This window comes from Leptonychotes weddellii, chromosome 10, assembly GCF_054177405.1.
Source record: "Leptonychotes weddellii isolate Sample4059 chromosome 10, ASM5417740v2, whole genome shotgun sequence".
Lineage (NCBI taxonomy): Eukaryota > Metazoa > Chordata > Mammalia > Carnivora > Phocidae > Leptonychotes > Leptonychotes weddellii.
This window is the reverse complement of record NC_138378.1, coordinates 104,145,482-104,172,199: the sequence shown is the minus strand read 5'-3', so window position 1 is coordinate 104,172,199 and position 26,718 is coordinate 104,145,482. Positions and strand designations below refer to the sequence as shown.

Genomic DNA, 26,718 nt, shown 5'->3' with positions numbered 1-26,718 from the left:
TCACTGTCTGCCCCAGTGACGCTGATAACACTTACTGAAAATGTACTGTGTGCTAGGCTCTGCTCAGTGCTCGGTATATGTGGTTCACTTAATCCTCATAAAGGCCCTGTGAAGTGGGAACTGCCCCCTTTTTATATATGAGGAAACTGAGGCCCAAAACCAAACTGCTAGGAAATGTTAGAGCCAGGATTTGAATCCAAGTGTTCTGCCTGGAGATCAGTATTCTTAAAGCAACACCTTTTTGGAGGCTGCTGAAGGCCTGCCCAGTACCCACTGCAGAACTGAAAGACCTAGTCTTTCATAGCTGTGCTAGACAGAGGGTAGAGTCCTGGGAACTGCAGGGAGTTCTCCTAGGGACCAAAGAACTGGGGACCCCTGAATTCTCTTCAAGACACATTTGTGGAAGATGGATTCCCCCTGAAGACTTGAAAACAAAAAGCCAAAATCAGATTTAGGCTTGTGATGCTGTTATTAAATATCGCAATGTGAGCTTTCAGAGTTATACAGACTTATCAATGATTTAGGAATATAAATACCTAGAGCTAATGTCGTCCTAGGTATCTGGGAAGGAATTGGATGGTTTCTGGAAACTCTTCTGACCACGGGAGACTGCAATTTAGTCTTGACCGCTTCCAAGGCCTTAGACCACGGAATGGCCAGCAGCTTCACGTCTCCTGATGAGAGCTATAACCGCCTTTCCCATCGCCAGTAAATGCACCCTGAACCTTATGGTCCTAGCATAGGAAATGATTTAACAAAATCACCAGATTAAACCTCCTCAACTTGTCTTTCCCATGACTCCAGACCTGGTAGCTGGAGTCAAGGTCCTGAAGAGCAGACTTTTTCCAAGGCCACATTCTGTCTGAGCCTAGAATGGGGTTTCCAGCTGACTCGGCGGGTGACGCGACACAGCCCAATCAGGGACCATTTTCTTTGACAGTCACCACGTGCCAAAGATGATGGTAGAAACAAAGGGACAGGGAAGACCCGCTATGTTAGCTTTTGGAACAGAGCCTGACCCCTGGTGTGGTTGCCTACCATTCTCTCAGAAGAGGGAAAGCAACCCTTGGTAACAGGTGTGTTAACTTAAAGAGTTTTCTCAGACCGTTTCTCTGCTGTAATTGGAGGCAATTGGACCACACAGAGCCAGATGATTGGGTAAACGCTTTATATATCTTTGCCTCCAGAATCCGGTCCAGTTCGAGTCTAGGTCTGAGTTAACACCCAATACAAAAAGTCATCAGAAGTGGGACCAGTTGATGAGTTTAATGTGTAGCTTTGAGGCATAGGGAGGTTGGTGTAGTTCAGTCCAGAATCTTAGACTCAATGTTCCAGGCCACTCCAGCTGGTCCAGTTCTTAGAGGACATCCGGGTCAGAACAAAGCACTCCATTCGACCACCCCCGTGCCCTGATACCACGAGCTTTTGACAGAACCAGGCTTCCTCTTCGGGGGACCAGATCAAAGTTGGGGCTCTCTTTTTCTAAATTGAGCTAGGGAGAGGAGGATTTGGGGATGGGGGAAAATGTTTAGAGGAGGCTTTGCTCAGGACCTGGGTGCCACCTGCTGGCCATAATTTAGTTGTATTTAGAGGGCCAAATCTAGGAAAGGAAAATGAAATCCTGCCCTCCCTATCAGGATGAGATAAGGGAACTAGGAGGCTGTTTCTTTGTGACCCTCTAGCAAGTGTGACAGAAATCTTTGCAGAGACCCCTGGGTGCCTTAGGTGAGTACTCCTGAGCTAAAATGGAGCCCCCTGACCAAGGCAGAGAGTAGCCAGTCCTAAGTGGGGATAATGGCTCTGTTCTTAGTATCAGCCTCCCACCCCACTCCATCCCGTCCCCACCCACTTTCCCAAAAGCCCCATAGGAGGTAACAACATGATTGTTGGCCCTGAAATGAGACATTTTTTTTCCAACTTCCTTCTTACATGCCCTGTTGCCACTTTGGGGACCCTAGATTCAGACTGATGAAAGGTGTGGAAAATGCCCTCCCATCATGAGGCACAGACAGAACTGGGGATTTCTGGCCCAGAAGACTTTGGCTTTTTCAAGTACCTGTGTAGCTCTTGGTAACTCTTGGAGCTCTGATAACAGGTCTTTAGTTGTATTCTGGAAGGAAAACTGAAATTTTTCCTATGCATCAAGGAGGAAGATGGCTAACACTTTCCCCCCAGGGAGGTAGCAAAACATGCCAACATCCCAGCCTATGCTCCTGCAATGCAGGCCTCAGTCGCAGGTATGCACCTGCATCAGATGAGGACAGTGTTCTAGCACCTGGTTGTACGCCAGGACCACCTGGAGTGGGGGTGTGTGTATGTGTGTCACAATATACAGGTGACTCTTTTTTTTTTTTTTTAAAGATTTTTTATTTATTTATTTGACAGAGAGAGACACAGCGAGAGAGGGAACACAAGCAGGGGGAGTGGGAGAGGGAGAAGCAGGCTTCCGGCTGAGCAGGAAGCCCGATGTGGGGCTTGATCCCAGGACCCCGGGACCATGACCTGAGCGGAAGGCAGACGCCTAACGACTGAGCCACCCAGGCGCCCCTATACGGTTGACTCTTGAACAACACAGGTTTGAACCGCCCAGGTCCACCTATATGTAGATTTTTTTCCAGAAATGTATTTTCTCTTCCTTATGATTTTCTTAATAACATTTTCTTTTCTCTAGCTTACTTTATTGTAAGAACACAGTATATGATACATATAACATGCAAAATATGTGTTGATCAACTGTTTATATCATCAATAAGGCTTTTGGTCAACAGTAGACTATTAGTTAAGTTTTTGAGGGAGTCAAAACTTATACACAGATTTTCAACTGTGCAGGGGATCAGTTCCCCTAACCCCATATTGTTCAAGGGTCAACTGTATATGATATACTACATATGTTATATATTACATATAAATATAAATAAGTTGTATATGTAGTATATTATAGTTATATACATAATATAATATATAATATAGTTGTATATAATGCATACATAGTTATACACACATATATGCACTTGGGCTTTACTCTGGCCTACTAGAAAATCTCTGCAGGAAAATCTAATGTGCTCTTCTAGTAAAGAATGTGAACCATCCCCTGTTCAGTCCCGTGGAACCCCAAGAAGGCTGCCTTCAGGCTGGAAGACCCTTGAAGCTCAAATGATTTCAGTCAAAACCTGGAGGACTAATTTTGACCCAGACCAATGCCTCTGCTTTTATTCAGTAATCAGCCCTTAAAACTCATATACACTAAACAACAACAATAAATCCTTAATCTGTCTTAGGAACTCGCAGGGCCGACCTAACACCCCCCTTTACCTCCCAGAAGCTGTCCTGACCAGCCCAGACCCTGTGAGGCCTAGCAGAATGCAGAGCCACAGCCCAAACAGTCCCCTGAATCACCCTGCCCCAGAGGCCTCGGGGAGAAATAATCCCCCGAGCTCATGGAAGGCCAGTATCCAGAATAGCTTGTCCCCTGTGCACTGGGATCGGCAGGGCTCTGCAAGCCCCCTGGAGGCCTCACAGGGTCTGACCACTCCTAGGGGGGCCATTCAAGCCCATTTCTCTCACCCTACATGCTCTCCTTTCTGACGTCCTGTCACACCTACTGTTTCACCACAGTTAGGGGGCATTTGGTTATACTCTTCTCCTTTATGTTTGTCTTCCCAGTAAGACTATAAACTCCCTAACGACTGGGGCAAATCTTTCTTATTTCTCACAGTCCCTAACTAAATGCTCATCAAAATAAAGTGCACTTTCCTCGACCCTACCCATTCTGCCTCTTTGTCAACTTTGGTGTCCATCCATTTCCGCTAGCTTTCTGATGTCACTTTAGGTGAGTTTCCTAGAAACTCAGAAGCAGTCTCCTAAATCCAGTCTCTGCAGTTATTGTTCATGAAAAATCGATCTGGAACCCACAAGTGAATGGAACATAGCCTGGCCATTGAGGAGCTTACATTTCAGTGAAGGGGACAGACATACAAGTAATTTCAAGAGAGCTGACCTGCTGTGACTGAGCATGCTCATGGTACTATAGGAACAGAAAGGGGCAGGGCAGGTCTCCATGCACAGGGGTCAGAGACCTGGAGGTCAGTGTCCTGGAGGACATGATGCCAACATCCCAGGCTAAGGTTGAGTGGGGGGAGGGGGCCAGGCCAGAAGGTGATGAAAGATGATCAGAAAGAGGAGAAGCCGTGAGGAGGCATCACTCAATCATCCAAGAATTTGCTGAATACCTTGCCTGTGACAGGCCTGGAAACCCCACTCCTGGCTTCAAGGCTCTTACAGACAAGGGGGCAGGCATTTAAACAAGCCCTGTGGTTAGAACAAGGGTCAGAATACAGGGCACTGAGCTCAAAACCATCATGTAAGGGGCGCCTGGGTGGCTCAGTCGTTAAGTGTCTGCCTTCGGCTTGGGACATGATCCCAGGGTCCTGGGATCAAGCCCCGCATCGGGCTCCCTGCTCTGCAGGAAGCCTGCTTCTCCCTCTCCCACTCCTCCTGCTTGTGTTCCCTCTCTTGCTGTCTCTCCTTCTGTCAAATAAATAAATAAAATCTTTAAAAAAAACCCATCGTGTAAGAGGAGACGCAAGTGCAGTCAAAATTACCCTCGGAAATCTCTGGAATTCCTAGCTTCCGAGTTCTTAGAAGCTCCCAAGACATTAATTTTTGTTTCTGTTGGCTTTTTTGGCCTGCCTGGCCTCCCTTCCCCTGGGCCATGAAGGACAAAACAAGAGGGTTTCTCTCTCGATTTTTCTCAAAAATGTCACTGAATTTAAGTGTGCATCTAATGAGGTTCCATTATGTATATATGGGGTGGGGGGCGCAAGGGAGCACAGCCTAGTGGATGCCAACTGAGCCTCCTCTCTAAAGCGGCTTCTCCAATTTGCATCCACAGACTCTCTGGGCATCTTGGTCAGGTGCAGATTCTGACTCAGTAGGTCTGGGGTGGGACTCAAGAAGAGGAATTTCTAGCAAGCTGAAGCCCATCCAGCACTCCTGCTGCTCCAGGGACCACAGTTTGAGAACCATGGGAGCAGAGAATGAGTGGACTTTGGGGTGGGGGGCAGCATTCCAGACAGGGTAAGTAGGCAGCTGCTGGTGGCTCCCAGCTCAGGGAGCAAAGGGAGAGATAGGGCTGGAGAGGTGGGGCCCATTTAGGAGTGTGATACGTGGTGGGGAGGGTCCCATGATAAGGGCAGGTGCCTACAGGGGGCAGGGGCGTGGTCTGGGCATAGTTTTCCTTCACAGAGACACTTTGTGTATTAAACCTAGAGAAATATTCTTCACTCCGGAAATAAGGACTCTCACAATTCTCAAAATATGCTGTGCTTTTGTCTATTTTCTGTTTCTCCACTTCTGATAAAGACCTAGTTACAAGATATATTTCCCTCTTAACCGCGCAAGTCAGTAATAAACAGCAGCTGACACTGGCCTCCCTGTGCGGGTGGGGGAGGGGGGTGGGGGGTTAAGAAGGGGCTCACGCCCGCTGGCCAGAAGGGGGCGCCTCTGCCCAGCTCCCACCATTGGTGGCTGTGCAGGAACAAAGGCCCAGGGTTGCCAAAGCAGCCAGAAACCTCAAGTCGTTTGTGTGAAATGTCCCAACATTAAAATACTGGGCACTAATTCAAAAATGTTTCCAACACTGCGAGGGCTGAACAGTTCGAGTCTGCAAGGCAAACTCAGCCAATGGGTGTCTCGTTCAGGACTGCTGTGGATCGCGCTGTGGTTCAGGCTGCTTTTACATAGATTCTGATTGCAACAGCGTCGGGGACTGCTAGGGGAGAGACTGGAGGCTGGGTGGCCTTTTGGAGGCGACTGCTGGTCTTGGCCAGAGAGCGCACATGCATAACCCCCAAGGCAGCAGGAGAGCCGGGAAGACCGCAGAGCTGCAGGACTTGATGACTGACTGGCTATGAGGATGAGGGGGAGTAGGGCTATGGAGGATAACCCCCAGGTTTCTAACATGCGTGACTGAGTGACTGGTGGTGACGTTCACTGGAATAATGAATACAAGAGCAGAAGCCTGTATGGAGGGGAGGTTCTAGATAAGCAGAATGTAGGTGCCTGTGGGTCAGCCAGCAGGCCACATGCCACAGAAATCTGGGGTTTGAAGTCAAAGGAGAGGCAAAGGTTAGTCAGCTTTCTCAAACACAAATCTGGTCAGGTTACTGCCTGCGTAAAATCCTCGAATGGCTTCCTGTTGTCTGAACAGAAAGTTCAGACTCCCCGTGTTAAACAAAGCCCTTTGCAGTCTGTCCCTGCCAACCTCACTGTACCACACCCCAACACAAAGACCTGCTCCCCAGGCCTGCTGAACAACTCAGAGTCCCAGAATAGGCCGCGCCTTTGTTCTTGCTAGTCCTTGGGCCTGCAGTACCCTTCTACCCCATGCCTGGTATGTTTGGAAAATTCCTAGCTCTCTCAGACTCCAGCATCTCTGCTCTGAAGCCTTCGCTGACCTTGTCAAGCAGAAGAGATCACTCCCACCTTTGTGCCGCCTCTAAACTTTGTGCTTGCTGCTTTTTCTGCCCTGTCACTCCCTTCTGGAAAGATGTGCCCGTCTATAAACTCCTTGAAGGCAGAGAGCACATCTTACTGTGTCACCACTTCCTGAGCACATGTCTGGCATGTAGTAGACATGCGGGAAATGACTGAAGGGTTTTCCAGGAGGGACAACTGCAAGGCTGGTCTAGAGGAAGATGCTTTCTACTTCCCCAGGGATTATCTGGCTCTTTCTCTCCTTACAGTTAAAGAACCGCACGAGGACCCTGGGTGCTGACCTTGCCTGTCTTCTTTCTTTGCAGCTGGGGTATGGCCGTCAATGTGTACTCCACATCCGTGACCAGTGAAAATCTGAGTCGCCATGATATGCTTGCATGGGTCAATGACTCCCTGCACCTCAATTATACCAAGATAGAACAGCTCTGTTCAGGTAGGAACCTGGGAGTGGGGAGAGTGGGCCCTGCTGGAGGGAAGGGGCCAGCAGGTGGGAGGCAGGACGGACACAGGAGACAATGCAGTGTGTAATCAGGAGTAAGGAGGAGAGCTGCAGAGCCCTAAACTAGTCAGAGTGTGTGGAGGTGACGGAAGTAAGGGTCTCATGGAATGGCAAGAGTCAAAAGTGAAGAGCAGGAGAGGCTCAGGGAAGGGCTGCAGGGCAGGCGGGGCAGTGGAGTATCAAGAGCTAGGACAGGCAGTGAAGCCGGAGGGTAATAGCCCGAGGTCAGGTCTAGCCACTCGGGGCCCAAATCTCAGCTCTTCTTGCAGTACAACCCTGGGCAAATCACTAGGTCTGTTTTCCCGTCCATAAGACAGCGATCCCATGCCCAGTCACACAGGGCTGCTGGTAGGATGGAGTGCTGTATACGCAGTGTTTGGTGCGGTGCTGGTACGTGACTGCATCGGTCCGGAATAACTGCTGTCATTCCTGGAAAGCCGGGACAAGGAGAAGAGGCTGGGTAGTTGGGGGCAGTGGCCAGCAGAGGGCCTGGGGAAGGGGAAGCGAGGAGCCCAGGCAGGGGAGCGGCCCGCGCCCCTCAAGCAACTTCACTTCTCCACAGGGGCAGCCTACTGCCAGTTCATGGACATGCTCTTCCCCGGCTGTGTGCACTTGAGGAAGGTGAAGTTCCAGGCCAAACTAGAGCATGAATACATCCACAACTTCAAGGTGCTGCAAGCAGCTTTCAAGAAGATGGGTGTTGACAAAGTAGGTGCCTGTGCCCCGGGGGGCCCTGAGGAGCTGTGTGACCCTGGGGAAGAAGATGGCCCGCCAGCCAGGGCAGCAGGGGCTGCTGGGGTCATTCCAGCCCTGGCGCCTCTCTCCACCCCCCTACTTGCCAGAGGGAATGTTCCCCCAGCTCAAGGCATGGTGGAAAACCCCACACTTGACATCCCATCCTGACGACATTCCTGCCCCTTCCTTCTCTCTGGACCCGATCCATCTCAGCAACTAGGCTCAGTCTTCCGCTCCTTTTAAGTTCCTTCTCTGTAGGGCCTAAGAAAAGTCTCTGGGCTCACTCTCCTGCCTCAGTGGCCCGCAGCCCCTGGTTCCAGCAGCCCCCACCCCACATGCACATGGCAGGCCGCACCAAGGGTGCCCCCTGTGCCTGGAGGAGGGGCTGCGTCCAGATCCGGGGCCGGGCCCCAGCCTGCCTGCGTGCTCCGGGGCCACGGCTGTGGAGAAGGTGGAGGATGCTGCAGCCCAGGGGCTGGCTTTCCTGAGAGCAGTGGGCCACTCACAGAGGAAGGCAGCCCTGCAGCAGCAGGTGGCTAAAGTTCTCTGCTTGTGTGGTCTATTTCAGATAATTCCCGTAGAGAAATTAGTGAAAGGAAAATTCCAAGATAATTTTGAGTTTATTCAGTGGTTTAAGAAATTCTTTGACGCAAACTATGACGGAAAGGATTACAACCCTCTGCTGGCGCGGCAGGGCCAGGACGTAGCGCCACCTCCTAACCCAGGTGATCAGATCTTCAACAAATCCAAGAAACTCATTGGCACAGCAGGTAACGTGCCCGAGCTGGGGGAGGGGGTGTGGGGGGCCGGGCCGGCAGGGCTCCAGAGCCACGAGCGCCCCCTGGGCCACCGGCCCGGCCCTGCCAGCCTAGAGGAGACTGTTATCACGGAGTTCAGATGACGCCGCCTGCTGCCCGCCTAGACCAGGGGGAGTCACAGGAGGGAGGACGGGGCCCGCAAAGATTGCCACAGACGGGGAGCCACCGGCACCAGCCGTGGGGGCAGTGGCGGTGGGAGGCCCAGGGCACTTGCTTCGGTAGCGTGAGCTAACTCGTTGGCCTCGAGAGACGGGCCTGCATGTGGCATGGTTCGTCTGTCCAGGTCCATCCAGGCCAGGGGCCTGGTGCCAGCAGCACGCTCCCTTCTTGCCCCCTGCCCACTGGATGCCCAGGGACAGGAGTTTGCCAAGCTTCCCCCGTGGGGACCACGTCTTCCCCGACTCCAAGGGCCCATAGCCCGAAGTCCTCAAGAGAGGAGTCTTTTGAAAGGAGGCTTTGTCTGGGTTCTAGAGGAGAAGGGAGAGGAGCAGTAGGGCCTTTGGGGGGATGACAGGGTTGGGGAGAGGAAGAGGAGCAGCCCCAGCATCTGAACCCGTCATAGCAGAGCCGCTCCTCGTTCGCGCTGCTGCCCCGCCTGGGCCTGCCCCCATTCACCCGCTTGCTTTGCGTTAGAAGCAGCCAGCTGTGACCAGGGAGCAGCCATAGCTAGAAGACAAGTGGCCACAGCATGCCCGGCCTGCGGGGGGAGGAGCCGGGAGCCCTGAGGCCGGCCCGGCAGAGAGCACAGAGCCCATCCCGAGGCAGGGAGCCTGGGAGGGGCAGGGGCCCTGAGACTCTGAGGTCACCCACAGGGAGGGTGGGGCTTCTGCAAGGATGCAAGTGCCAGATTCGAGACCCTGCACCAGCCGCTCTTCCTCAGACTCTGGCTGCCAGGACAAGAGGCCCAACCCTCCCAGCCCCACTTCCCAAATTTCCCAGTTCCCCTCACCTTTCCCTCAGGCCGGCTCTCCTCCCTCCCGACACCTCATACCTCCTTTACTTCCCTGAAGTCCCTGCTCTCCCAGGCTTGCCAAAGAGCTGCCCAGCTGCTGTGGTGTCCGTGTGGCCATGGCTTGAGGCCTAGATGTAGATGGCCCTCCTGAGTGGGAGAAGAGGGGAGGGCGAGAGTGCCTGCCTTTCGCATGGGCCTGCCCCCGCAGCCGTTCACACCAGGCCGTCTCATGCCACGTGAGCTGTGGGCTCACGTGGTCCCATCCGACTTTTCTCCCCTGGGCAGTTCCACAGAGGACGTCCCCCACAGGCCCCAAAAATATGCAGACCTCTGGTCGGCTGAGCAATGTGGCCCCACCCTGCATCCTCCGGAAGAATCCCCCATCAGCCCGGAATGGCGGCCATGAGACTGATGCCCAGATTCTTGAACTCAACCAGCAGGTGAGTAGGGTGGGCGAGGGTCGCTGAGAGAGCCCTCAACAAAAGCCAGGCCCTTGGGGTGTCAGGACGGGAAGGGGAGTCTGAGGCAGGGATCTCTGGCCTGAACACCACCTTGTCCCGGAGCAGCTATTGGATTTGAAGCTGACCGTGGATGGGCTGGAGAAGGAGCGTGACTTCTACTTCAGCAAACTTCGAGACATCGAGCTCATCTGCCAGGAACACGAAAGTGAGAACAGCCCTGTCATCTCGGGCATCATTGGCATTCTCTACGCCACTGAGGTGAGCTCTGCCGGCGCCCGCTCCCGTCCCAGGCCCGCTCACAGATCGCCCCGTGGAGACCACAAGGGGTGGCACCCGAGGGCTGAGGAGAGCCCGCTGAAGTCAGAGCCCAAGGCCACATAGAGATTAGCAGGGGAAGTGGAACTAGAACTCAGCCCTTTCTCTGGAGCCCTGGGGCAGCCGTCTCCCCCTCGGCCTGGCCTGCCTGGCTCACCACTTCCCTCTCCTTTCCCACCCTCCAGGAAGGATTTGCACCCCCTGAGGATGATGAGATTGAGGAACACCAACAGGAAGACCAGGACGAGTACTGAGGGCGGCTCGAGCCCTGGCTGACTGCTCGGCTTCCCGTGCCTCCCCACCCTGCTCCCACCCCACATTATAATCCTTTCCTTACAGCCTGCCGGCCGGCCGGGTGCTTCATGTCAGTAGCCCAGCACTGGGGAGTCCGGCGAGGAGCGGGGCTCGCGGGGATGGGGCAGGGGGGCAGGCGGAGGCCCCTTCCTGCCGCCACCGGCCCAGCGGGCGAGGCCTCTGTCCACTCCTCCGTATCCCTATTTATTTCCGTTGTCTCTGCGCTGTGTCGGCCAACACCTCCCCAGGGAGGGGGGGGATGCCGCTGCCCCCCCTGCCCCAGCCAGCTGCCTGCTCCCCTGACAGCCAGCAGCTGTATATTTGACAAAGTCATTGGTATATTTTTACTTACTGGATTTTCCTTGCACTTTACCTGTTCTTTTCCCAGGGCTGACAGCACGGGGCTCCGGGGCAGTGTGCCTGGCTTGACTTCCCTTCCCTGTTGCTGGGAACCGTGGCAGGACTCACCCGTTCTTATTTATTTTGTCTTTTGGCATCCCAGTAGTTGAGGGGAAGGCTGATGTCAGGAGAGGGATAAGGGGACTGAGGGGGGATGCCTTAAGCCCCGGTGGTCAGGGAGAGGGAAGGGAGCATGTGAGGGATGAAAATGACCTCCTGGCACCAGGCTCCCCCACCCTCAGCCCCCAGCCCCTAGCACTGAAGCCCAGCACTGCCCCGAGGCCCCCAGCCACTCCTCCCGCAGCTTGGTTCATACCACACAGACTCTGCTTGGACCCTCCCGTTCGTCTGCCTCCCGTGTGCCCTCCTCCCCAACCTCCACCTCCTCAGGCCACCCAGCCTGCATATGTGTTCACTTTTATTTAAATAAACTTGTGTGGTAAAAGTCCATGCCCTGTCTCCCTCACCGGGGCCACAGCCTGGGTCTCAGTGCTTCGCTCTTCCTGAGCACTCCCCTCTTCCAGAGGTGGTTGGCGCCCAGCCCCACTGCCACCCTCTGTCAGGCCTAGAAACTGCCATGGGCGCTTGGCCTCAGAGCCCAGCTCTGACCTCGTCCCCATCTCTCAACTCTGGTCCCGAGGCTCTAAGGGAGGGAAGACGTGGAGGCCGCGACCCCCAATCCCTGTGGAGGAACAAAGTGTGGGGCCGTGGCCGTGACAATGGGCAGCCCAATCAGGTGGCTGGGGGCGGGGTGCGTAACAGGGTGGCCTAGCCAAGAGGTGCTTTGTTTCAGTCTCCTTCCGGCCAGTGAGGCCACATGATGTCCCCCACCCGCTGTCAAAGCTCACAGCCCTCCCAACAGTGATCCAGCTGGGGACAAGGAGAGAGTGGAGTGGGTTACAAAGAGCAAGCAGCTCTGAATGCTGAGGCCCAGAAGGACAGCAAGGCCTGAGCGGTTCCTTCTGTGGAACAAGCTCTAATGAGAACCAGGAGTCAGCAAGCCTTTCACATCATCCACATAGCTCTACCTTCGTGGGACGTGCCCCAGCATAGGGCCATAGTAAGAATATCCTGGAAGCCCAACGGGACCGAGGGCACTGAAATGAATGTGTGAACCAGGCCCGCTCAAACAAAGCCATCATCTTGATCAGCCCCCTCACTTACGGATGGAGGGACCAAGGCCTGCATGTGACACAACTTTCTCAAGGTGGTAAAAATCTGGATTAGAATTCAGACCTCCTGACTCATGATTCAGCGCTCATCCCCGAAGACCGGACGTGGGACCTCAGGAACATTCTCTAGGTGAGGGCTGGGAGTCCTGGTAGGTGTTTCCTCACCATCCTGAATATGTTCAAATTAGGGCCTTGTTTCTTCCATGACCCTGCTCCATGCACCTCCTCCAGACCACCACCATTTCTCTGATGACTCCAGATAGAAGCCTTAAAGAAGCAGTTCATGTCTGTTCATCCCTCATTCACTTCACCTCCTCCTTTTGACTCCCACTCCAACATAGATACTTCTGACCCTATTCTGTTTTTCTCCCCCAACAATTCCTTGCCTGCTTTTATTGATTTTTATGATTTTTAATTCCCTTGCCTAATTTTTAAGATTTATCCATTTATTTAAGAGAGGAGGGACAGAGAATCCCAAGCAGACTCCTCGCTGAGTGTGGTGCCCGACACGGGGCTCCATCCCAGGACCCTGAGATCATGACCTGAGCTGAAACCAAGAGTCAGACCCTTCACCCACTGAGCTGCTCAGGCACCCCTCCCTTGCCTAATTTTAAAGGGCTTTTCCTCTATTATTCCACGTAGATACTATAAGAAGTTAAAGTAGTTGTTACCCAAAGTTCATCTTCAGGCCAAGACCTCACCCTGCCGTCAAAGCGGGTGTGGTAGGCAGAATAATGCCTCCCCCAGAGGTATCCGTGTCATAATTCCCCGAGCTGGGAACATGTTAGGTTACATAGCAAAGGGGAATTAAGATTCCAAGTGGAATTAAATCGCTAATCGGTTGACCTTAAAATAAGGAGAGTATGGTGGGTTATCCAGACGGGCCCAACGAAATCACTAGGTCCATAAAAGTGGAAGGGGGGCAGAAGAGGAGGTCGGAGTGATGCCATGTGAGAAGGACTCAGTCTGCTGTCGCTGGCTTTGAAGATGGAAGGGGCCTGAGCAAAGAAACGCAGGCAGCTTCTAGATGCTGGGAAAGGCAAGAAAACAAGATACTCCCGTGGAGCCCCCAGAGAGGACCACTGCCCTGCAGACATGGTATTTTAGCGCAGTGAGACCCAGACAGACTCTCGCCTTCTAGAACTGTAAGATAATAAATTTGTGTTGTTTTAATCCACTAAGTTCATGACAATTTGTTACAGCAGCGATAGAAAGCTAACGCAGTAGTTCAAACTGTGCTTCAGTGGGCTCACCCTTCTTGCCCCCACACTAGACACCTGCCTGTCCTCCTTGACCCCACATCTTTTGATTCTTCCCTCAAAGCCCATGTGGGTGGGTACCTGCCCCAGCCCACGTCCATGGCTAGTGTCTATGGCTGCTCTGAGAACACCCAGAGTTCAGGGGTATAAAGCCACTCCCTCTTCCGCCTCTTCCCAGTACCCTCATACTAAGTGTGTCTTTCTCGAGGAACACTAAAGATAATGAACCGTAATCTTCTGTTTACACATGTGTCTCTCACACAGGCTTCAAGTTCCTCCCAAGCAAGCGAGGCGAATCCTCCCGCTCCGCCTAGCACCTGGCACCTAGCACAGTGCCAGGTGCTTACGTAGAGAAGGTGCTTAGGAAATGCTACAGGAAAAATAAATGACTCCTAACCCCTAGATGCCAAGGTACAACCAAGGACCGGCCAGACCAATCCAAGGAAACACAGCAAAGAAAGTCCCTCCCACCCTCTTAAATGTCTCCACCATGGAGCAGACCCCTTCTTTGCCTCTATGGAAAGCTCATTCTGTTTCTCTTCAGAAAACAATGTCTCCTCTGTGGCCATACACGTGACACAGAAGGGTTGAGCGAAGGGGATATTGTTGTTAGACTCTGAGTAGAGCTAAACCAATGATCTGAAAAATGAATTGAATCATGATCAGTTCAATTATGGTGCTTCGCAAAAGCACTCTATCTCAGAGCGACCTGAGGCAAAGTCAGCCACAGTCAGACCAGAAGGGAATGGAGGACAGGCAGGAGGCCGCAAGAGCTGGTCACCTCCCATCTCCTGCCTTGCCCCCACCCCACCCCCACCCCCTCCTTCACATATCCCCATTTACCTTTCCAAAACAGTGGCTCATGCCACTTTCTCACTGGTCTCCCAGTCCAGATTCAGCAGACCACAGCATATGGGCTCTGATCCCTTCCCAACATTCTTCACTTCCCAAATCCCATTAAGCACCACCACGCTGAACTACTTCCAGTTTCCCAGCTTTGCCCTGTCGTGTCCCACCCCTAGGCCATCGCTTAAGTCAGGAAATCCATACAACTGGACTGTTCTCCCCACCTGTCCTGATCCCCAACCAGTAAAAATTCTCCCCTTCCGCATCTCAAATGCCACCTCTTTCAGGAAGCCTTTTCTAATCTCCTTCCTAAGGAACTCATCACTCCTCAGTTCATCTATAGGAATTTGGACTCTATTAGTTCTTACTATAAGGGCTTGCCTGTCTTGCACCTCAGTATGGCAGCTATGAATCTCATCCTCAGATATATGAGCATACATGAAATAACACATTTCCTTAATTGTAATAAACTACTTTCATTTCTCCTTCCCTCATCCTCCTCTGCTGGAATGTTTAAATGCTTTAAACATGGTACTACAAGCATGGTGGAAGGCCCTCCAGGGATAGTGAATGTCAGCACTAACCTGTTGGAGTGGTTCCTCAGGTCCGGGGCTCTTGATTATTCCATGCCACATCTGGGACTTGGGACTGCCTCTTGCCGTGGAAATCAGAGCCATTCTTTCCCATTACGTGGAAGGGGAAACAGCCCTGGCTGTCCCAGAAGCCCAGACTTTTCTCTCCTATCAGAAGGGGTCTCCACTCTCCATTTCCTGCCCTCCAAACACTGCCCCTTCCCTCAAGCTCCGCCCTCTTCCTTGTTCTTCTGGATTTTTATAGCCCAATAACTCAAAAGTTTAACCACTAGCAACAAAGAAGCTAGCACTTTCCTAGAAGGACGAAAGCATTTAATCTTCAAACCCTCCCCGGAGGAAAGGAGAACTTTCCGTTCCATCTTTCCAGCACCACTAGAAAGGAAAGAAAACCCAAAACAGTTAAATTTCCGAGTCACTCAAGGCAGTGGCCTTCACACAGTAGGCGCTCAAGTAAGATTTTCTGAATGCAATAGCCTCTCATCTCAACATCTTTGCCTGGATGTTTTTTGCTAGGAAGGAACCCCGAGCCCCTACCCGATCCCTCGCTAAGGATAACCCAACGAAAACGAAAGACTACAAGTCCCAGGCTGCCTTGCGGTCGGCGCCGCGGGCCGCGAGGCCCTGCGAGGAGACGTGGCAGAGCGCGGCGCGTCCGCGCCGGACCGGAAAGCCAGGGGAGGTGGCAGTGGCGGGAGGGTCGGAGCCATGGCAGCCAAGGCGGCTGGTGGGGGGCGCTGGGAGGTGGTGAAGAAGGGGCGGCGGCCCGGGGCTGGCGGCAATGGTAGAAGCGGCGGAGGGGACCGCCGGGCTCTCGGGGAGGCGAACGGCGTGTGGAAATACGACCTGACCCGTGAGTACCCACCCGGCCGGCCACCCGCGCCGCCGCCCGGCCCCGGGCCTGCCCCTCCGGCGAGGTAGCAGCCACCCGAGCCCCTGGGCTCTCCTGCCCATCGGCACCCCCCGGTCAGCTACCGCGCATTGCCTCTTGAGCCTCACAAGAGGTAGACCGCGCTGGGAGGGAGCTGTCCTCGCCTCGCAGATGAGTAAACTGAGGCCCAGTGGAGTTAGATGCCTTTCCCGGGATCACATGTCAGAGGGGGACCAGGACTGCGGTCTGCGCACACGCTCTACCAGCTGTTCCCGGCCCTAGCCTGGCCTCCCTGGGCAGGTGTCTGAGAGCTGGAGAGAGGCATCCTTCATTGTACACGGTGCCGCCTCCTTGAGTAACCAGCAGTGTTGCGGGGTGGGGGCGGACCGTCGGGAGGCTTCAATCTCGACACCCACCGAGCATTGTAAGTGGTGCCTGTCTCCCCAAAGTCTCCTGGAGGAGTGGAGAAAGCTTGCCACTTGTTGATTAGAGAGTTGTCACACTGGAACCCAGATGGAAAAGACCTGACCTCCCGGACTGGTAGCCACTCACCAAGGAAGCCAGCCCTCTGTATCCGATTCCTCCTCTAGTTCCCACATACTCTGGTTTATCTAATAAAGAAATACCTCATCTCTGTGAAAGAGCCTGTGAACCCAAGAGCTGCCATGACTGAAAGAAGCAGGAGGGCTCCCCACCCTGCTCCTTAAGCATGACAGCAAGAAGGGGTTTTGATTCAGGTTCCTCGCTGAAAATGAATTAGGTGACGATGTGGGGGAAGGGACCACTGTTTCTGTGAGGCCCTCATGATCTTTTGTCTGCCTGTCATTACCCCAGCTCCAATCCAGACGACAAGCACCCTTTACGAGCGGGGCTTTGAGAGAATCCTGAAGCGGCAGAATAAGGAGCAAGTTCCACCCCCTTCTGTGGAGCCTAAGAAACCAGGGAACAAGAAGCAGACTAAGAAGGTGGCAACCATCACCAGCCAAAACCAGAAGCAGGGTCGCTTCCGCAGCCTGGAAGAGGCACTGAAAGCTGTGAGTGTACCTAGACTTGAGGTGGGGAGACAACAGGGACATGACGTGTAGAGAAGATGAAAGGAGCAGGAGGGGGGGAAGGCCACTGGGGGACCTGTGGAATTTGGGACATTATTGATTGGGAGGAGGCGTTCAGGAAAGGGCAGAAACCCCAAGGGATAGAATGTTTGCATTTGAGATAGATGAGGAAATAAGTTTATAGGGAAACCTAGATTAGTGCAAGGAGAGCCTTGAAGACTCAGGGATATTGGGGAGGGGGTAGAGAAACGGCTGTGGCTCCTCGCCCCGTGGAAGCAGCGATCTTTCATTTTCCATCTGGTCCCCTCGAACATGTGAAGGGCTTAAGAGTATTGGGCCTTGAGATCAGTAATCCCAGCTGTGCTGTGTTTTCTAAATATCAGAAATATCAGATGCAGCGATACTGTGGCATTCCACATACTTAACATTGAAAAGCAGGAATCCTTTGTTCTACTGCCTTCACCTAGTTTAACCATTTTCCCACCTCTACCCTGTTTACCTCTGCTCACTCAACTCACCACGGCGGGGGGGGGCCTGTGTCCCTGGCAGCTGGACATAGCAGCTCTGCAGAAGGAACTGGACAAGAGCCAGAGCGTGTTCTCTGGGAACCCATCCGTGTGGTTGAAGGACCTGGCCAGCTATCTCAACTACAAGCTCCAAGCGCCTCTAAGTGAACCCACACTAAGCCAGCATACTCACGGTTAGTTCTTCCAACTCCCTAAAATTAGACAAGTTCAAGAAAATACTAGAAAGGCTGTGTGTAAGCACATTAGTCAGTAACAGAGCCCAGTGCCCCCCACTGTCCTGATTTATGTGCGTGATTCAAGCTGTTCTCAAATCATCACGGCTGTGAGAGTGGGCCTCATGGGGATAGGGAGGCTGCCAGCCTCGTGCAGGGACCTCTGCGTGCATTCACCGTTCTTGGGGAGTGCAGCAGGGCCCTCAGAGCTGGCAGAGGCTTTTGGTCCTAGCATTCATGTGGAGGCCTTTCGGCCCCAGATTATCCCTACAGTCTGGTAAGCCGGGAGCTGCGTGGGATCATCCGAGGGCTGCTGGCCAAGGCAGCGGGGTCTCTGGAGCTCTTTTTTGACCACTGTCTGTTTACGATGCTGCAAGAGCTGGATAAGACACCAGGTGAGGGGGGGCCCCTTGTGAGGGATAGCCCCACCCCATATTGGGAACCTTCTACTCCCTTTTTCCCACTTCCAGATTGGCTGGGTGGTTCTGTTTCCAGCAAAGAAATGTGCTAATCTCAATACTCTTTTGGAAAGAGAGGAAGAAGTTAGGAGTCACTGGCCCTGGGTTCCGGGCTCACAGCTGCTGGAAGAGAGATTTCAGGTTTGGGGTACCAAGTAATATATGTAGGTCTGAGAACACCTGTCTCTCCAGGGGAGTCACTACATGGTTACCGCATCTGTATCCAAGCCGTTCTGCAAGACAAGCCCAAGATTGCCACCATGAACCTGGGCAAGGTGAGCTCAGGTGGTGGTGGGGACACCAGGGGGGCTAGGACCTGGGAGGCTGGGTGAATCTACACCGTTGGACCTAACTAAGGGCTAATGGAAGATGCTGGAAGACCAGTAACAACAGCTAACACTGCTAGTACTTGCTCTGGGTATGCTCTATGTATATATGAGGTAGGTACTGCTGTTATTCCTGTTTATAGATGAGAAGATTGGGCCACAGAGGGGTTCAGTAACTTTCCTAGTTAGCGAACTAGTAAGTGGCAAGGATGGGTGAAGGCCAGAGCCTGGTGCCAGAGCACACGCTCTGAATCACTACCCTCTGCTACTCCAGCACTGCGTGCTCCGTGGCCTGGCCCTTCTCTCCCTGCCTGGCCTTGGGGGTGCTCCTGATGTTTTGCCCGGTTGCAGCCTGCCTTTCCCACTGGTCTCCTCAGTTCCTGGAACTACTGAGGTCTCATCAGAGCCGACCAGCAAAGTGTCTGACCATCATGTGGGCCCTGGGTCAAGCAGGTTTTACCAACCTCACTGAAGGACTGAAAGGTAACAAAGAAGTGGGGAAGAGAGAGGGATGGTCTTGGAGGCAGGAAGCTCCTCTTTAACCTCCCCAGTGGGTCCAGGCGTGATGCGTCCTCCCTGACCTTTGTCTCCTCAGTGTGGCTAGGGATCATGCTGCCTGTGCTGGGCATCAAGTCTCTGTCTCCCTTCGCCATCGCATACTTGGATCGGCTGCTCCTGTGAGTGATTGGGCCAGGGGTCGGCGGGGGGTGGTGTCAGCCAGGAAGGCCCATGGTGTCCAAAGTAACTGTTTGAGCAAAATGGGGTGCTGTGATCCTGGTGTCCATAGATGTGAGGAAAACCAGGACCAGCTCCTCCCAATCAGAACGTGATGATGAGGAAGGAAAGGGAGGAAACCATGGAGGGGTAGGGGGTGAGGCTGAGTTCATGCCCATTTTCCTAGATATTGGTCTCAGCTGGGATCACGGCCTGCCTGGTAGTCTCCAGCAAGTCTGTTTTTTCCTTTCCCCCACAGGATGCACCCCAACCTCACCAAAGGCTTTGGCATGATTGGCCCCAAGGACTTCTTCCCACTTCTGGATTTTGCCTACATGCCCAACAACTCCCTGACACCCAGGTAGGACTGCCCTGGGGCACACCTGCTGTGAAGGATCCCAGCAGTGGGTCAGGAGCAGGCAGGATATTTCCTGTCCCTTCTTCTCCAACCACCCTAAATCTGAGATTCTCAACCTGCAAGTTCAAGCAATCGGTGAACCCCCTAAAATTATATGGACCCTCAAGTGTGATTGGAATATGGGCATTTTCCTGGGGAGGAGATCCATGACTTCCAACAGATTTTCCAAGGAGTCTCTGAGTCTGAAAAGACTCCGAGCCATTATAAGGCCCTTAGCGACACCCCTCCCGCAGGCAGGCAAAGGGACACATCACGTAGCTCCATCTAGAGCCTGTGTCTGGCTCTCCTCCCCACCCCCACCCCCAGCCTGCAGGAGCAGCTGTGTCAGCTCTACCCCCGACTGAAGGTGCTGGCATTTGGGGCAAAGCCGGAATCCACCCTGCATACATACTTCCCCTCCTTCCTGTCCAGAGCCACCCCTAGCTGCCCTCCTGAGATGAAGAAAGAGGTGAGGAGGGGCGCCTGGGTGGCTCAGTCGTTAAGCGTCTGCCTTCGGCTCAGGTCATGATCCCAGGGTCCTAGGATCGAGCCCCACATCGGGCTCTCTGCTCCACGGGAAGCCTGCTTCTCCCTCTCCCACTCCCCCTGCTTGTGTTCCCTCTCTCGCTGTGGGTCTCTCTCTGTCAAATAAATAAATAAAATCTTTAAAAAAAAAAAAAAGAAAGAGGTGAGAAAATAACAGGAGGCCGCCGCAGAGCTTCCTACCTGCTAACAGCTTCCTACCTTCCTACCCCTGCCTTCGCAGAACTTGTTTCCTGGGCCTCCCCTTAGCTCACTCCTGACAGCCGCCGTTCCCACTCACTCGTGCGCCCCCCTCACAAGGACACGATCAGACGTGGCTGGTCTCTCATGGCCTGCCTCTTGTCGACGAGTGATCGTCAAGCTCAAGCTCTGGCTTGGGAGCCACAGCCTCTCCCTTGTGGACGCTCAGAGATTTCTGGGGTCTTGGCACGATTTCCCCATCCTTTGGGGCGGGTGTGTTGCGTGGCGGCACTCTCCCCCTCCAGCAGCCCCGGGCCCCAGCAGTCTCTCCTGTCCCCTGTGCAGCTCCTGAGCAGCCTGACCGAGTGCCTGACGGTGGACGCCCTCAGCGCCAGTGTCTGGAGGCAGCTGTACCCCAAGCACTTGTCACAGTCCAGGCAGGTGGGGTTTGGGGGGCTGCCCACCTCTGATCCATACAGAGAAGCCTTAACCTGTGCTTCCCAGCCTGTCCCTGGCCTAGAAGCAGAAGGGGAACATTTGTCACTGTCCTTCGGGTTTGTGCCTCTCGAATTGGGAACATGGCTGGGGTGGCCTCTAGTAAGCTGCTCACTGTGGGAGGGCAGTGAAGGAGCCAGAGCCTAATGGGGGACCAGAGGATGGGAGGGGCCGAGTGGGCCCCCTGATTGGAAGGGGTTGTGCTTTCCCCATAGCCTGCTGCTGGAGCACCTGCTCAGGTCCTGGGAGCAGATTCCCAAAAAGGTGAGGAGCTGGGAGGACATGGCAGGCTGAGCCTCGTCTGGGTTCTGGGTTCGTACGCCTCGATTGCTGCCCTCCCTTTTGCTGAGAAGGCACTGTATTCGTGCATTTGGCATGGACAGCAAAGTAGGGTGGAGGCTCAGAGTTCCCTTACGGACTAAATGTTATCCTTTCAACCCAGACTTTCTTATCCTACAGACGCAGAAGTCTTTGCGAGAAACCATCCAGGCCTTCAAGCTGACCAACCAGGAGCTGCTAAGGAAGGGCAGCTGCAGTGGTCAGGACGCCGCCGCCTGCGACATGGCCTGCAAGGTGCCAGCACCCAGCCCTCCCCAAGCCGCACGCTCGCCGACACCGCCGTCCCAGCGCCCCCAGCAGCCCCCGCCGCCGCCTCTGCGGTCGTGGGAGGGCTTGATCCTCTCCCTTTGGAGGCAAGGATCACCCCCTCCCTCTGACCACCGCTCCCTGCCACCTCTCTCGTAGGGCCTGTTGCAGCAGGCGCGGGGCTACCGGCTGCCCTGGACACGGCTACTCCTGTTGGTGCTGATCTTTCTCGTCGGTTTCCTGTGCCATGACTTCCAGTCGCACAGCTCTTTCCAGGGTGAGCAAGAATTGGCAGGCAAGGGCGGCAGCGTGAGGGTGAGGCCCGGAGCCAGCTGCAGCACCCACTGGCCCTATCACGTAGCTTGGCCCTGATGCTACAGAAGACAGGCTTTTCTGTCCACAACTTCAGATTGCACTGTTGCTTTGCCGTGCAGAAGTGTCTGTGTGTGCATGGTCCTGTTCAAGTGCTGTCTCCTTTTTAACCCCTGAGGAAACTGAGGGTCAGATTTAGCAATTAGCCTAAGGTCACAGCTGGTAAGTAGATGGGCGGACCCTCCAGCCCCAGGCTTCCTGCCACCTACCTGACTGCCTCCCTCCTGTTCCCCGGGCCCAGCAGGAGAAATGGGCTCGGCGCCCCAGGCCTGCGTCCCTCCCTCCGAGCGAGTGTGCTCCGGTGCAGACCGCAGCACACGAGTTCTGTTCCATCCCTCACGAGCCCTGCTCTGGGGCCTGTCGTGTGTGTCTCCCCACTTCCTTGCCCCCCTCACCCCCCAGCTCACCAGAGGCCCCCTTTACTCAGCCTCCCTCTCTGGCCGGTTGCTTCGATCATCTGGGTTCTTGCCTGCTGGCCAGCAAGTGTGTACCGGGGTCTACTCCTACAGCCTGCGGGGCTACCGGTGAGCTCCTGGGGAGGGGAGAAAGGTGGGAGGGACAGGGCCTGCTCTTCGGGGTGGTGACGGCATCAGTGGGAAATGATGGCAGTTTTCCCTTCCCAAGGCCTCCCTCCCCCCCCCCCAGCTGTTCTTGGGGAGCCGAGCCATCTGAGGAAACTCAGCCTTCCTTTCTCCCCCAATCCTCTCCCACAGCTGGCTAGAGGAGACATTGCCGGCGTGGGGCTCCCACCTGCTGGCTGTGGTGAGGCCCGGTTTGCAGCTGGCCTGGGCCCACACCAGTGCCACCGTCGGCGTTCTTTCTGCCCACTGTGCCTCCCACCTTGCCTGGATTGGCGACAGCCTCACCAGCCTCTTGCAGAGGGTAAGCCAGAGACAGGGAGGTCAGGGAAGGGCTGGTCTCCCCAGGGGCTGGAAGGTGCATCCCCACATGGAGCGGGTCCTCGGGGCCAGGATGCATTCTCCCGGCACTCTAACCCCTCCAGTCTCTGTGCTCCAACTTCAGATCCAGCTCCCTGCTACCCTGATGCAGCTGCTGCAGGCTCTGAGGGAGCTGCTCACGCTTCTTCACCAGAACGTGCTGCTGTCGTGGTGGCGCATGCTGCTGGAGGCCCTGGCCCGGGCCCAGGAGCACTGCCACGAGGCGTGCAGGTGAGGTCCAGCAGGAGCCCCAGAGCCCCATGCCCTCTCCCCCGGGACGAGGCTCTCGCTCGCTCTCTCACCGTGCCCCACCCCACCCCTCGCACATCCCTCGGCCACTCTGGGATGCAGGTTATAGGTCTGAGCTGCGACCCTGTGACTCAACACAGCGCTGCTTCCCCACTCCCACACGTGTTCTGCTTTCCTCCCAGAGGTGAAGTGACCTGGGACTGCGTGAAGACACAGCTCGGTGAGGCTGCCCGCGGGGCCTGGCTCCGCCTGCAGGACGTCACCATGGCTTTCTTGGACTGGGCACTTGCCACGATCTCCCAGCACTAGGTCCTGCCCGCCTCGCCCCCGGTGCTGTCTGGGGCGGGCCGTCTGAGACTGCTGGCGGGTAGAGGACAGAGAGGCAGTTCTGCGTAGGCCGCTTTTTTACTTGGTGCCTGAGTTCTGTCTCCTAGGGACTGGCCGGTGGCCTCGGCCCCAGTTCCTCCCTCTTCGGTGGGGACTGAGCCCAGAGATCTCTCAGCCTCCTACCCCTGATCTCACTGAACGTTTGTCTGGCCCTATTGCATGTAGCTCCCAACCTCTGTCCTCGGGCTGCTAAACTCCATCACCCCCTCTCGTCTCCTGCTCTCCACTTCCTTCCATCTCATTCCCAAAGCCCCAGAGAGCTCATCTCCAGAACGGTGGGATTCCACTGAGTGACAACTGCGTTCTTCTGAGGAAGGATTCCTGCTCCTAGACTCTAGCCCCAGTGGAACAAGGAAAGAGGCCTCCGGAAGAACGTCGCACCACAGTGGGCGACAACAGCTTCACCTCAGCCCACAGCCTGGGCATGCCTGTCACTGGACGTGAGGGCTGGGCAGAAAGGCCTCTCACCTCCGGATGCCCGACTGCAGTCTTTTGAGGCCTCTCACTGCCCCCTCTGTCACGGTCCTACTTCTTTACTTTCCACTCCCCTTCAGGGCTGGGGGACTGTGCCTCAGGGTTCAGCTGTTCCCCGTTCCTAGCCCTACACCATCTGTCTGGAGAGCAAAGCCCAAGTAGTTGTGTGCCTCGGGCGCGGTGAACCTTCCAGCAGCCTGTTGAGACAGGAGGCAGCATATGGCTCCTCGGTACGCCTACTAGGTGGAATAAAGGACACAGATTTGATTTCCAGCTTTCCTTTCCGCATCCTCATATAGGAATTCCCATAGTTGTGAGCAGGACAACAAAATACCGGGCACGCACATGTTCTCCTTTGGCCCCCTGCCTCCTGCGGGTTGTAGCCATTGGCTGCAGTTGAGCTGCTGGCAGGGAAAGTTCACACCCGTCATTCTCAACTTGGGCCTATTGAGGATTCCAGACACTCCTTTTGCTCCCCTAATCATATTGTCTCACTTGTGACTGTGATTCATGTCCCAAGATTTGCCTTGACAGCTTGAGTGTTTTAAGCTGGGAAAAGCAGGGAGAGTGTCCCAGGAGAATTCTTGGTCTGTGATCAGTGGGGTCTTCTTCCTTGCCAAGACCTTAACTTATTAATTGGTTTTGTAAGGCAATGAGTGAAAGATTTAGGACTCCAAGAGACACATGAATCAAGGGTCTATCACCAAAGTCCCTTTTTGTGTTTGACTTGAGACTCTGAGAGCTGAACAGGCTCTCAGCGCTCACCTCAAGTTTCTTTCCTTGAATGTTTCAAATCTAAGCAGTACCGGAGGTACCCTGCCCAGTCCAGCTCCCACAGGCCGGTTCCTGCTTCCGTCCTGCCTGCAAGGAAAACACGATGATAAATAGCTACCACTTTCCCGTTAGCTTGTCACCCTGAGACTCTGCCTCGACTTCTCAGTGGTGAGATGAAAAAGTAGCAAGTGTAGGAAAATCTTGACACGATGTGAGGTCATGAGTACAATAGCGTCTAACACTCGTATCCCCTTTCCTTGTTAGGACAGAACTATGTTACCTCTTGAGAGTTAAGCGGCCCACATTGGGCAGGGCCCTGCTCCCCTAGTGGCAGGTAACCATGATCGCTTTTCCCAGAAAAAAAAAATTCCCACCTGGCAACTAAGGTCTAGGCAGGACTGTCCGAGGGTCCCAAGACCTCATTTCTTCCTCCCCGATCAGAAACAAACAGGTTCAGTTCTTAAGAATAGTGAGTCCTTCGGTGGACTCTGAAAAACAAACTGAGGGTTCTAGAGGGGAGGGGGGTGGGAGGATAGGTTAGCCCAGTGATGGGTATTAAAGAGGGCACGTACTGCATGGAGCACTGGGTGTTATGCACAAACAATGAATCATGGAACACTACATCTAAAACTAGTGATGTAATGTATGGGGATTAACATAAGAATTAAAAAAAAAAAACCCTCAAAAAAAAAAAAAAGAATAGTGAATCCTTGTAACTGGCCTGTATTCAAGGCAAACTGAAGAAAGGGCTGGTGTGAATCTGGGTTGACAACAGCACAGGACAAGTAAAATGATGACCCTGTCCCGATGACATTGAATCACCAAGGCTGCTGGACTGCTACAATCCAGCAACTCCAAGAATGTCGCCTGAAGTGTGCACTGGTCTCCAGTGTGCATACTGGGTTTACCTTGGTGGGTTCGTTCAATTTCTGACCTAGAATCCTGGGGTTCAACATTTAATCACCTTTGGTTAGCTGGGGTCTCCACAGACTCTCACGGGACACCGACACCTTCCTTGGCTTTATTTTTTAAGCACAGTTGTTTGACCCGATACTGGAATTGTCCAGAATTTTTCCTGGGTCAGTGAAGTAGTCCCAACCCTGCACCTGCTGCCCATTAAAACTAAACCGGACACCCAGACATTTCACATTTTGCAGACCTGTCAATGCACAGGAATCCGAGTGGAGCCATTGTGGACTAGGAGAGCAGACTCGTGCTGACAGGTGGGCTCTCCCACTATGACGATTGGTGTTCTTGGAGGAACAGAAGTAACCTGACACCTCAGAGGGTCACATCTGGACATTGTAACTTTACTTTTCACAGCAGGAGTTCCACAGATAACATGCCAGAAAAGGGGGCTGTTTGAATATGGTTATGTCTTACCAACTTGAGTTATTACCAACTCTCGTATGGGCCTGCAAGTTATAGCACATGGCTCATTTGAAACACTTCTTTCCAAAAGTCTTGAAACACGTATCTGGATTTGAACCCAGTCTACAGCTCCAGTTTTACAGCCAGGCAGCCTGATGGGCAGTCTGCTTACTAGGAACAAATAGCATTGCTGGACTCAGCTGCAGCATTGCCAGTCCATTCTCAAGTGCCATCACCCTTGGGGTGGAGGGTTTCCCACGGAGACGGGCATGCCTGCCCGGCCCTGCCCTATTCCAGAAAGACCCAGTTGACAATTACACAGAAATTTCAATGGTAGTCTGGCCTCTGAGCATTTTAGTCTTCTCTCTCCTAAAGGACATTGGGTTTAAGTGAACACTTAGACTGATCTGTCCTTTTCTACATACTCTTCATGGTTCTGCTCTCTAAAGGGCTTGAGGGGACGAAGGCTCCGCTTTTCCCTATGGGGTATTCCATTTTACTGGGCAGTTTCATTGCCCCAAACTTGAAGTATAAGAAGAAATTTGGGGACGGGGTGGGGGGAGCTTCCATCATTCAGGGTATGATTGAATACTTGTTGAATATTGAATAATCTGCCTATTAATAAAAGCATTGAATTCAGATGCATTGTTGGATGTGCCTTGGTATATATATTTTTTATTGTGTTAGCACACCGGTTATTAATTTTTAATAGACTTTTAGAGTTTTAGGTTCACATCAAAATTGAGCAAAAAGTACATATGCCTTGCCCCCTGAACTCACACAGCCCCCCACTGTCAACATCAGTGAACCTACGCTGACACATTGCTATCACCAGGTAGTTTACATGAAACATACTTTGTATGATTTTAGTCTTTTTAAGTTTATTGAGACTTGTTCTGTAGCCTAACATGTGGGCCATCCAGAAGAATATTCCATGTGTGCAGGAAAAGAATGTGTA

At 53.6% G+C, this 26,718-nt stretch overlaps 2 protein-coding genes and 1 long non-coding RNA gene across 6 annotated transcripts in view; 2 read left to right on the top strand and 1 right to left on the bottom strand.

The window, feature by feature from the left end:
* The window catches only part of MAPRE3 (microtubule associated protein RP/EB family member 3), a 51,495-nt gene extending 40,079 nt beyond the window's left edge, over positions 1-11,416 (top strand). For 2 of the 3 annotated variants that reach the window (XM_081797071.1, XM_031039505.2), the window contains exons 2-7: positions 6,801-6,928; positions 7,557-7,702; positions 8,298-8,499; positions 9,785-9,939; positions 10,066-10,218; positions 10,461-11,416. In XM_081797071.1, coding sequence (XP_081653197.1) covers positions 6,808-6,928; positions 7,557-7,702; positions 8,298-8,499; positions 9,785-9,939; positions 10,066-10,218; positions 10,461-10,529 — 846 coding nt within the window. In that variant the 5' untranslated portion in view covers positions 6,801-6,807 and the 3' untranslated portion in view covers positions 10,530-11,416. The remainder of the gene's footprint in view (positions 1-6,800; positions 6,929-7,556; positions 7,703-8,297; positions 8,500-9,784; positions 9,940-10,065; positions 10,219-10,460) is intronic. The other variant, XM_081797072.1, reaches the window with a different exon arrangement.
* On the bottom strand, positions 8,320-9,785 carry LOC115944389 (uncharacterized). Its single transcript, XR_004078945.2, has 2 exons — positions 9,539-9,785; positions 8,320-9,014 (listed from the first exon to the last, which is right to left on the bottom strand). It is a non-coding gene; the product is annotated as an uncharacterized LOC115944389 (long non-coding RNA).
* Positions 11,417-15,484: 4,068 nt separating the features above from the next.
* Positions 15,485-23,882, top strand: TMEM214 (transmembrane protein 214). Of its 2 annotated transcripts, none has more exons than XM_031039022.2 (17): positions 15,485-15,688; positions 16,541-16,740; positions 17,308-17,458; positions 17,758-17,892; positions 18,148-18,230; positions 18,659-18,764; positions 18,877-18,958; positions 19,255-19,356; positions 19,720-19,861; positions 20,461-20,552; positions 20,826-20,874; positions 21,070-21,183; positions 21,355-21,472; positions 21,995-22,091; positions 22,281-22,449; positions 22,591-22,736; positions 22,937-23,882. In XM_031039022.2, the coding sequence occupies exons 1-17, from the start codon at positions 15,544-15,546 to the stop codon at positions 23,061-23,063; spliced, it is 2,058 nt and encodes a 685-aa protein (XP_030894882.1). In that variant the 5' UTR covers positions 15,485-15,543; the 3' UTR covers positions 23,064-23,882. The 2 variants fall into 2 exon arrangements, with proteins under 2 accessions (XP_030894882.1, XP_081653186.1); XM_081797060.1 differs by having other exon boundaries at positions 22,857-22,974.
* The last annotated feature ends 2,836 nt before the right edge of the window (positions 23,883-26,718 follow it).

What these genes read in the sequence shown, in the direction of transcription:
- TMEM214 (XM_031039022.2), top strand. Translation starts at nt 15,544, where the DNA reads ATGGCAGCCAAGGCGGCTGGTGGGGGGCGCTGGGAGGTGGTGAAGAAG. An exon ending in AACAACTCCCTGACACCCAG is followed by an intron (nt 19,357 to 19,719) that starts GTAGGACTGCCC and finishes CCCCACCCCCAG; the next exon opens with CCTGCAGGAGCAGCTGTGTC. An exon ending in TCACCAGCCTCTTGCAGAGG is followed by an intron (nt 22,450 to 22,590) that starts GTAAGCCAGAGA and finishes CTCCAACTTCAG; the next exon opens with ATCCAGCTCCCTGCTACCCT.